A 10,477-nucleotide genomic window follows, 5' to 3' on the forward strand; every position below is an offset into this window, starting at 1 on the left:
ATGCGCATCTATTATCGTTACCCCCATCTACCGCCTCCATGGTTAGACCTCTAGACCTTCCAGATTTGTGCCCTTGACACGAAGATTGGAAGACAGATTATCAGTTGGATTTAATCGGTCCGGAATACGAAGCGCACGATGGACTCACGAGACGTGGTAGCATAAGATACACGTCTGTACCCCACCCATCCATACTCACGAGATCCAGCGATCCCCCTAGGGACCTATGCGTGTCAGTGTCACGTCTTTGATAGGGCGGCGCACGGGAGTATATATGTGGGAACCAAGGGCACAAACACAGATTGGACAATTGGATAAACTGACCGAAGTACGTCGCATAGATATTGCTCAATGGCAATCCGAGTCCCATTCTTCCGACGAGCGGTCGATTGTTGGCGCTTTCATTCCATCTTGCGATTTGTTCGTCGACCGTCGCTCTTAGCCCTCGTCCACTCGAACTGAGATGACGCAGAGCCCCTAACCTCTCGTCATGTAATCTCGTTGCGTTCCGCACGTGCGAGAACGAGAACATGTCGTGGGCTGTTTGGCTACTGCTCGATCGGAGTCCTCCCCCTGTTCCAAGCACGCGTCAGTGAGAGAAAAGCTAAACCGAAAATCATCGATAGGGGCCGGACCGTGGCGAAGAAAAGACAGATGGGAGCATGTGGTCGACACGATCGCACCTTACCTTGGTCGGAGATCCGCACGTTCATGATATCGGGACCTGCCACGATCGTGGCGCGGATGGGCGCGGGCTCGCCCAGACCTCCGTTTCGTAGAACGGTATGCCGCATGGCCTACCACGCGGCGGTGGGATGGACTCAGCGTGCCTGTGGACTAGAATGGGGTGATACATGTCACACGCACATTTTTTAGCAATTCAAACACAATATACTCGAAATGCTCTTTGATATAAGCAAATTTTGTATCGAGGTCGCCATCGAGGATCACTTCTGGCCATCGCCAGTCCGATTTGGAAGGTGGGTCTGTGGGTTGTAAATCGTTCAGAGTCTCAAAGTTGGCGTCTGCGCCTTGAGGCCGTTCTTGGAGTAAAGAAATGCACCGGAGCACACTCGCTTTCACATCGAGAGCAGTATGAATAATTCCAACCTGGGCTCTCTGGGGGGATATCGCCCTGAGCAAGTCCCTCGGTAAGTGCGAGATGGTGTTCTGCAAGCACGCGGCGGGATATCCGAGAAACAAGCATGCGACGCATGAATGCGTCTAATTGCTCTGGAACCATTTGATGAGAAGAGAGCGAGAGGCCCAACGATATCCAAGGAATAACCGGAGCGCTGGTCGAAGCTCCAATGTGACAGAGTTAATGGAGAAGCAAATAAAATGAGGCTTACTGCTCATCAAGAATTCCTCTCAAGAACTTGCAAAACTCTTGGTTATCATTCTGCGTATGAATTTCTGGATATTTCCGGAGCCTTTTTAGCCAATCGCAACAGTCACACAAGATGGCCCATCAGCAATATTGAAGACTCGCACTTTTCAAACGCACTCCAGTAAAGCTACATTTGAAGATTCAATGTCATCGATCAGAAGGCGACTCATTTAGCGGGCACTTGCCTCGTAAACTTTCGCTACCCATTCTTGTTTCACCACCACGTAGGGTAGTGCTTGCAGGTCTCTAATCCGATGCGCTATTCTCACGGGTAGCTCCGTTCTCACATAGTTTGCGCTCTGACAGGGGAGTTAGAGCTGAGTGCTGTAGGTGACACCATAATTAAACTATACGTACTTTGAGTATTCGCCCCTGGTCCATTTGCCGACCGAAGAAAAGCTGCCGGGGGTCACGTTGAATCGGGTGTAGAAAGCAATGAAACGCCACTCACTAGTTGTCTTAATGAAAGCCTGTGCGCTGGCTTGGCAGCATACACCTCCATTTGTTTATTCCGGTAGAAATGAAGCCCTCCAGTAGTGACTAGCGGTTCTCCGCCAGTAGAGAATCCGCGCGCACCATCGAAGGTTTTCCCGGTATACCTAAACGGTCGATATGTCGGACGCATATGGTGGTGGTTTTGAGTGCATGATTCGCATACCGAGTCATCACCGAAGGTCCGAAAAACCCCACACCACCTGGTGGCGGTGCTCCAAGTTGCTCCACGCACGGGGCTCAGAACGATTGATCCGTGTTTGACGCTGACGATATCAATGGGTGTGACTTGGTGCGAACTCCATTTCAGTCATACATATTTACCACAAATTTACGAGACATAGTATAGCACGATGGCCCTTGGCACTCCCCAACTCAATGCCTCAGATTGTTGGCCACATCTTGAATCTGCCAAACGTGTGTGGAATGATGCTCGACTGGGATATGCACTGAGAGTGGTCTAGGTTGAGCATCGCGGCCGATGGAAATACGGAGCGCGCTCGTATCGATCCAGTGTACATCCCGAAAGGCAAGTGTTTTCGATAGCCATCACGTCAAACTAACCGCTATCGATAGGTTTCTCTACACCCTCGCCTATGGAGAAAACACCCATATTCTTCTGGAAGATCGCAAATCACTCGAACGCCCGGCTGCGCTGGAGAAAATCCGGCTTGAACAAGAGGCTGCTAATCAGGCCGCGGCAGCAGCAGTTACCCCTGCACCTGCTATGGAAGACGATGATGTGGTTATCATCGACGCGACAGGTCAAGAACCTGGCTCGGTCTTGCCGAAAGTAAAGAAGATACCCTTGCCCCTCCATTTCCGCACGACGTTTATCTCGCTTCGCCCACCTTCAACTTTCGAGCAGTTCCTGGGCCAGGTCAAGGCAAAATGGGTACCAAGGCCGAGCCACGCAAGTATTGAGGGGGTTACGTTTACCATTGGAACCGATTGGATTATACGAATGGGGTTTATACAAGCAGGGACAGCTCAAAAGGGGGTCATGCTCGAAGTGAGTGCTTAACATTATTCTTAGCCAGCATATGGAATAACCTGGGACCCAGACCGAATACCTGCCTATGCAGACGTTCCCCCGACAACCGACGGCCAACCCCCTGCCATCTTGGCGGAATTTGTCGCATCAATAGTGCCCCAGTCTCATGCGGATTATGCATTCCTTCCTGTGCGCTTCTCGGAGCAGCAATGGTCTGAGGTCTTGGGCTCGGCGGATGACGTACAGTCCGAGGCTCTGGGTGCAGCAGAGGGGGTGTACTCTCATGGATTTGAGTATGCTACACCGCGCCCAAGTGACTGGGGCACTGGATTCGTCCAAGAACGGCGGTCCGCGTTTTTGCTGCTTCGCATGATGCTTGACGAGAAGCTACTGGCTTAGTAACAGCCCGGGTTGTTCACTGAACGATGCGTGTATGTTATACGGGTATTATGTACATTTTTTGTGTGACGGGAGCCGTAAAAAGGTATCGTAAATGGAATAAGTAACATAAACCTAATCAAATCTCAGAGTCAATGACTAGCACGTAAAGTGTCTGAAGGGTCCATTCACAGACTAAACATCCCAAAAAATCAGAGCAAAAGCGAGGCAAGAACACTGGAGGCAATTGCACCAAGTGTAAAGCCAATAGCATGACCGTTTACAACAGCACCATTGCCGGACTGGCTTCCACCACTAGACCCAGCCGTGTTGTTGGAGTTGTTGGGGTTCGAGCCGCCGCCGGATACGGCAGTATTGCAGGTGGTGGCGCAGGTGTGGTAGCAATCCCCTTCGGGCCACTGGGGAGGATTGGTGGCATTGGGGTGAGACCAGCCAAGATCAAGCCCGCAATCGGAGAATGCCTTGAAGTTGCTTGCACCGTAGTACTCAATCATGGCAGCGTTCAGACCAGTGAATGCGGCATTATAATCCTGGGTCACCTGTGCAAAAGAAAAGATAAGTGTGCGAAGATGTATGTCAACTAACAAGACTTATCTGTGTACTCATAAGAGCTACGGTCATCCTTGAAGGTATCATCCCAAGCTGGGCCACCTTCGAGAGCACCATAGAGAATAAAGCGATTGACGGTCTTAGAGTTCAAAAAGTCCTCTCCTTGGGCACCATTGTCCTTTCCGCGCATAGGATAGTCAATGAACGAGTTGTAGGAAGACTTGTGGTAGGGGCGAACAGGTGAGCCTTCACCAAAACCGACAACCCAGGAACGACCACAGTCACCGAGGATGTAGTTGAGCTGCTGGGCCGAGAACGAAACAGAGTGGTTGGAGGCGGCCTCATGGTAACCGATGGTCTTCGCGTAGTTCATCATCAGGAAGCCAGTTGCAGACGCATATCTAGAAGAGCATGAATACCAAGTAGTAAACCTTTAGATCGAACATACCCGAGAGAACCCCAACTGCCCAAAAACGCGAGACCCTTGGCAGTCTGTTTGATGCTTCCTCCAGGCCAATAATCCTTGAAAAAGGCCTCTGCACCGGCCTTGTATGTGTCATTCTTGGTGAGAGTGAAGAGAAGAGTGTAAACACCAGGTAACTTCTCGTCCCAGGAATACTAGAAAGAAAGGTGAGATCGCCAATAAATGAATACATGTCATTTGTGCTCACCTCGTTATTGTGGTCAGCAGACTTGGCAATGAAGCCATCAGCAGCAGTACGGTAATTCTCGTCCTTGGTCGCAGCATAAATCCAAGCAGCAGCCCAGGCCAATTCGTCAGTGTAGATTGAGCTGGGGTACCATTCCTTGACCGTTTGCAGGTTGGGATGCGTACTCTTCATGTACGTTCCCTGGTAGGTCGTAGCACGAGTGTAAAGATCGATGGCATGTTGAAGAAGCTCGTCTGAGTAGGTCTTGTTCTTCTCGGCAAAAATGAGAGACGTTGCGGCCATGGACGCAGCCGCCTCGCCGAGAATCTCAGACGATGGGTTCGAAGAATTGATGTATGCAATACCATCAGAATGTTTCAAACCCAAGGGAACCCACATGTCATATTCCTCGGGCTGATGCCGTCACATTAGGAATCGCAAAAATAATTTCTTCGACACAACTTACGGGACCAAAGTAACCAAAATCAACATCAGTCTTCCCGACAGCACTAACACCGAGCTAATTAAAGAATCCTTGAGCACTGCCAAGTGGTCAACAAAAATGACCTACCTGTCCGACGAACTGATCTTTATTGGCGATACAATTTACCAAATAATCCGTACCCCACTAAACACAAATTAGACCACTGTCCATCGGGATTGTATATGAACACTCACTTTGACGCCTTCCAAAGCTTCGTCGTGCTATAAGACCGTGATGTTAATGCGAAATAGTTATATCGAATATGCTTATATTTACCTCGTTCACAGCTTTGAAACCATCCGGGAATGCGTACACATTCCAGGCAAGCTGGGTAACAGTCCATGCTAATGGCAATCCCCATTTCTGAAGAAAATGGTTGAATCAATATCAATGTACAACAACACAATTAGACTAACCATCGTATTGGCTGCTTCATAATAACCACCGGTAAGATCCTCTCCATAAGTACCGATGCAGTTCAAGCAAGAGTCACCGCGCCAAGCCAGCCGACGATTGGACCAAGTCGTCCGGATCGTTGCGAGTGGTAGAAGAGCAAACTCTAAAGGAGAGTGAGTGGTAATACTGGAGTTATATCGGCAAACACACCTTGTGGATCACTTCGGCATAGTTGTACTTGGGTGTTGAAGAAATCGTGTACGGAACGGTGGAGTTTGCGTGATTGGGCGGATCGTGCTCAGCGGCCAGGGCGAAACGGGGCAAGGCAGCAAGGGCCTGGAGAGCAAGGATAGAAAGAAGTCGTGTCATGATTCTGTGAGGGAGGGCTGGGGGACAGAGAGCCTAGAGAAAATGGGAGCAACATGCCAAGGCTTTATGGTTCGTGCCGGACGGTTGTTTGTGCCAAGAACGTGGTCGCGTACGAAAATAATCCAGAGATCGGTCGTCATTTCTTGGTATTCTTCCTCTTCCCGAATCGTGTATTCGATCCCCTTTGTATTGAAGACCCTGGGGTCGCGTGTAGCCTCATCAAACAACCGACGTGATATTTCTCGATTGAATAAACCACAACGAGATCTAAATTGCGACCGCTTTGTCCGTGACTGACATGAACACAGATATAAGGGACGCACTGTCTGTGCTCGACAACACCTGTGCCAATATTCAACTTGTACGGGTTGCCAACGTGAACGAAGTAAACTGAATAAGCAATAACTCGGCTGCCCCACGGCACGCGTTCGCGAGCGGAGACATGATTGGTCAAGGCCAATGCTATTCTGTATGTCCTGACAAACATTTACAAGCGCTTGCTTGCTTTGGAAGCATCCCTACCTCAGTTTGTGCCAGATCCGGAGCGATTCCTGACCCGGGGATTGGGTGGCCATCATGGATCGCATATTGCCACACACGGTTTCGGTTACAATCCACCAGCAACTTTTACGGTGGCGCATGTCATTCAGAAAGGGTATAAAACGACATGAGAGAGAAACATTGCTAAATCATTGTCCGTTTTGTAAATGAGCGTTCGTAGATACGTCATTGTCCCATTAAAATATTGGATACTCCTGCTGATAGATACCGGTACCTGAATAGGATTACCTCAAAGGAGAGTAAGTGCGCCAAAAACGCTCGCGACAAACAGCCCGACTGTCAAACCCTGCACGGTCACACCGGCCACGGCCGCTCCCGTTGAAGAGGATTGCTCAGGGTTAGTTCCGGTGGTACTGTTGGGCCCATTGGGAGTGGATTTTACGCAACCAGTGTTGCATGTATGGTAGCAATCATCCGCGGGCCACTGGGGAGGATTGGAGGCATTGGGGTGGGACCAACCGAGGTCGAGACCGCAGTCAGTGAACGCCTTGAACTTATTGTGACCATAATAGTCAATCATAGCAGCGGTCAAGCCAGTAAAGCCGGCATTGTAGTCCTGGGTCACCTGTGCAAAGCGAAGGATAAGTACTAAGCCCGAGAACACTCGGCACAACGGTACTCATCTGTATACTCATATGCGCTACGGTCATCCTTGAAGGTGTCGTTCCAGGCCGGACCGCCCTCCAGGGCACCTACGTCATAGTGTTGGAATTTATTTTACCCGACACGAGAGTTGAGTAAACTTACCGTAAAGGATGAATCGGTTGACAGTGGAAGAAAACAAAAAGTCTTGTCCCTGGGCGCCGTTATCTTGCCCGCGCATGGGGTAGTCGATAAATGAGTTGTACGAAGATTTATGGTAGGGGCGGACGGGCGAGTCCTTGCCGAACCCGACAACCCAAGAGCGTCCAGCATCACCGAGAGCATAGTTGATCTGCTGAGATGCATACTGGATAGCCCAAGTCGCGTTAGGGTTATCATATCCAATAACCTTGGAATACGCCATCATGATAAACCCATGGTTTGACGCATAGCTATTATTCGGTGGTTAGTCAAATACCTAGGCGGGTCTCGTGGACTACGCACCGAAGGGAACCCCAGCCGTAGAAGAAAGACAAGCCCTTGGCAGTTTGCTTGATGCTTCCTCCAGGGCGGAAAACGGTGAAGAATTGCTCGACGGCAGCCTTGTATGTCTCATTCTTGGTCTGGTGGAACAACAACATATGCGTGCCGACCAACTTTTCGTCCCACGAGTACTGATCAAGAGGTTAGTATATGCATCAGATAATTCCATGCCAACGTACTTCGCCTAAATGACTACCGGCCTTGATAATCCACTCATCGGCCCTCCCCCGCCACTGTTCGTCCCCAGTTGCGACGTACAGCCACGCTGCGGACCAAGCCAACTCGTCTTCGAAGATCGTGCTTGGGTACCAAGACTTGACGGTCTGCAGGTTTGGATGGGTACTCCTCATGTATGTGCCTTGGTCCTTGACAGCTCGGTTGTACAAATCTATGGCATGTCCACGAAGTTTCTCCGAATATTGTTTGTCCTTGTTCGCAAACACTACCGAGGCAGCCGCGAGCGCTGCAGATGATTCACCAAGAATCTCGGAGGAAGGGTTCGTCGAGTTGATGTATGCGATGCCTTCAGAACGTTTGATTCCCCGAGGAGCCCACATCTCGTACTCTTCGGCCTAGCAACGCAGAAATTGAAGTTGGGTGGACTAGAAATGGGCGCTTTGGGACTTACCGGCCCAAAGTATCCAAAATCGATGTCGGTGTTTCCAATAGCGCTGACCCCGAACTAAGCGTTGGCAAACATGATGAGTGAACGACCCCGGAAAGCGAGAAAAACTACGCACTTGACCGACAAATTGATCCGGGCTGCTAATGCAGTTGACCAGATAATCTATACCCCACTGAAATAAATGTATGTCAGAATTTGATATACCCCATTGCAATAGAGTATCCCACCTTAATGCCCTCGAGCGCTTCATCATACTACCGGTGGAGTCAGCACACGCATATAATAATCCTCCAAAGAGAGCCAGTTTTACGCACCTCATTCACGGCTTGCATAGCCTCGGAAAACACATGCACATTGTACGAAAGTTGGGTCAGCGTCCATGCCATAGGAAGCCCCCATTTCTGCGCCACCCCAAAGCAAATCAGAACACTGTTGTACTGTATTGAAAACGAACATCCTAACCATGGTGTTTGCGGCCTCAAAGTAACCACCCGATAGATCTTCGCCATTGGTACCAACACAATCAAAACACGAATCTCCACGCCACGCCAAACGTCGGTTGGGACCCAGCTTGCCCGAGCGCTGGGCATGGTAAAACAACAGGCTCTATTGAAAATCTCCCCAGTCAGCCACGGCGTTCTCGACGGCAAACTCGGCAATGTTGGTACCTTGTGCAAAACTTCCGCATAGTCGTACCTGGGTTCGCTTGGCACGGTGTAAGGTACGATCGAGTTGGCCTGGTTTTCTGGATTTTGAGCATAGGCGAGCTGCGCGGCAGCATGCAGAACGAGGAGCGATGTAGCCAGTACACGAGGCATCACTCTAGAGAACTGGAAGAGGGGAAAGGAACAGACAGTTAAGATTCATCAACCATTGTCATTGATTTTAATATGGTGTTGTCAGTGCCAAGACCAGGTGTGCGATCGACACTGTTGCCGAGCCCGGGCTTCAGTATGGCTTAGCATCTTTACAACGTCACGATATTACCTTTCTCTGAGCCAAGGTTTGTGATCGAGTGTGCACCTATTCATTGGGTGAAATGTATATAATGGGCACTGGCGTCGCTTACGTAGATATATGACCATTTTGAGGCACGAAAAGTGACTTCCCATAATTAATTAAATACATATCGCACACATATACCTACTAATATGAGTATATTTTTGCTAGGTTTATAGCGCCAAGTGAGGGTGAATCATCAGATGTTGTCCTACTACCTGTTGCATCCATGACTAGCCATATTGCATCCATGACCAGCCATATTGTCGCCTTGGATTGGACAAGGCAAATCAATTCAGGCGTCAGCTTCGATTTCTCAGATTGATCACGCCGAGCATAAATTAATACACCGGTATTACCTCAAAAAAATATGAATCATCTGAACCTCCGCGAAAATTCGTATTGGTAGCAGTCCTCTTTCACCAATATGAAAGAGTTTTTTGAAGAAAAAAGAATCCTGTAATTACTGGGACCTGCACACAAGAGCATGTGTAGTGAATAACAAGAGACACAACGATACATCCTAGTACCTCAAGTGATCAAACAATAAATCAAGGGCAGAGGTAGTGTGGCAGTATCAACAGGGTCGTTCGGGGATGACCCTAAGATGGTCGTAAAACTCCTCTCAGCCCCACTTTGGAAGGTTCTAAACCCGCTCTAGGTCCGTTTTAGACACATTTTGTACTATCATTCCGCCTCGCAGGCGCCTTCTAAACCGTAATACATATATAGATCGCGCTCACTGATCTTTGTCGTTTGTGGGTGCGGGTGCTCCGCCACCACCACTGAACATTACAATATTGTCTTGCAACAGGCTATCGAGTTAGGAAGACAGAGATACTGAAATTACAAGACAAATTAGACATGAATCGTGAACGTGTTTGTGAGGGTAGTGTAATGGGGTAGCGTACATGTTTAAGTAAGTGTTGTGTACGTACTACGGTTAGCCTCCAAAATACATAAAATCCGCATGACGTCCGGGTTTTATTAAGTATCCATCCGCACCCAAAAACGTGGAAATCGCAATTCCGTAGCACACAGGAATGCATATTCATGAAGACACCGGTCGGTTTTTCCTAGCACTCCGCGTATACATCGCGATTTTCCATGTCCGGAAAACACATATTTCCCTGTTTCACCATGAGAGAAACCGGGTCATGCCCAGAACTTGTCATACAGTCACGGTCACAAGCTTACAACCACCATAGTCCGAACCACTTACACATACGAAAAGAGCGCTAAACCGATGAGCCAATAGGTGACTCAGATGAATCTTTACAAAACCAATCGCAAGCAAAGGAACAGTGGAATACTGGAATGAGATTGTAAGTTTTTAAATTTTAGGAACGGGTTGCAGCCAGCCAACTACAGAAGGAAGTACCAACAGACGCCGAGGTTGTACTATGAATATGCATGTATACTAAATTTGTCGGAAATCACGTAG

General features: G+C 49.0%; 4 protein-coding genes across 4 annotated transcripts; 1 reads left to right on the forward strand and 3 right to left on the reverse strand.

The window, feature by feature from the left end:
• Positions 1–42: 42 nt before the first annotated feature.
• RhiXN_04023 (alpha-ketoacid dehydrogenase kinase) lies at positions 43–2,015 on the reverse strand (the record flags this gene model as incomplete). Its single annotated transcript, XM_043323840.1, has 11 exons — positions 43–72; positions 149–216; positions 325–573; positions 689–797; positions 868–1,043; positions 1,111–1,295; positions 1,353–1,433; positions 1,508–1,517; positions 1,572–1,689; positions 1,748–1,789; positions 1,842–2,015. 11 exons carry the CDS (start codon positions 2,013–2,015, stop codon positions 43–45), a joined length of 1,242 nt encoding a protein of 413 aa, XP_043176259.1.
• A 220-nt stretch (positions 2,016–2,235) lies between these two features.
• On the forward strand, positions 2,236–3,275 carry RhiXN_04024 (mediator complex subunit Med22; the record flags this gene model as incomplete). The annotated part of the gene is made up of 4 exons (XM_043323841.1): positions 2,236–2,303; positions 2,347–2,397; positions 2,459–2,894; positions 2,919–3,275. 4 exons carry the CDS (start codon positions 2,236–2,238, stop codon positions 3,273–3,275), a joined length of 912 nt encoding a protein of 303 aa, XP_043176260.1.
• Positions 3,276–3,466: 191 nt separating this feature from the next.
• On the reverse strand, positions 3,467–5,723 carry RhiXN_04025 (endoglucanase; the record flags this gene model as incomplete). The annotated part of the gene is made up of 10 exons (XM_043323842.1): positions 3,467–3,855; positions 3,891–4,225; positions 4,273–4,442; positions 4,496–4,888; positions 4,941–4,994; positions 5,046–5,102; positions 5,153–5,179; positions 5,235–5,321; positions 5,375–5,515; positions 5,565–5,723. The coding sequence occupies 10 exons, from the start codon at positions 5,721–5,723 to the stop codon at positions 3,467–3,469; spliced, it is 1,812 nt and encodes a 603-aa protein (XP_043176261.1).
• Positions 5,724–6,513: 790 nt separating this feature from the next.
• On the reverse strand, positions 6,514–8,852 carry RhiXN_04026 (endoglucanase; the record flags this gene model as incomplete). The annotated part of the gene is made up of 11 exons (XM_043323843.1): positions 6,514–6,872; positions 6,929–6,976; positions 7,032–7,318; positions 7,371–7,540; positions 7,589–7,981; positions 8,038–8,091; positions 8,150–8,206; positions 8,262–8,288; positions 8,349–8,435; positions 8,497–8,640; positions 8,703–8,852. The coding sequence occupies 11 exons, from the start codon at positions 8,850–8,852 to the stop codon at positions 6,514–6,516; spliced, it is 1,776 nt and encodes a 591-aa protein (XP_043176262.1).
• Between the last annotated feature and the right edge of the window lie 1,625 nt (positions 8,853–10,477).

Source organism: Rhizoctonia solani, chromosome 1 (assembly GCF_016906535.1).
Source record: "Rhizoctonia solani chromosome 1, complete sequence".
Classification (NCBI taxonomy): domain Eukaryota; kingdom Fungi; phylum Basidiomycota; class Agaricomycetes; order Cantharellales; family Ceratobasidiaceae; genus Rhizoctonia; species Rhizoctonia solani.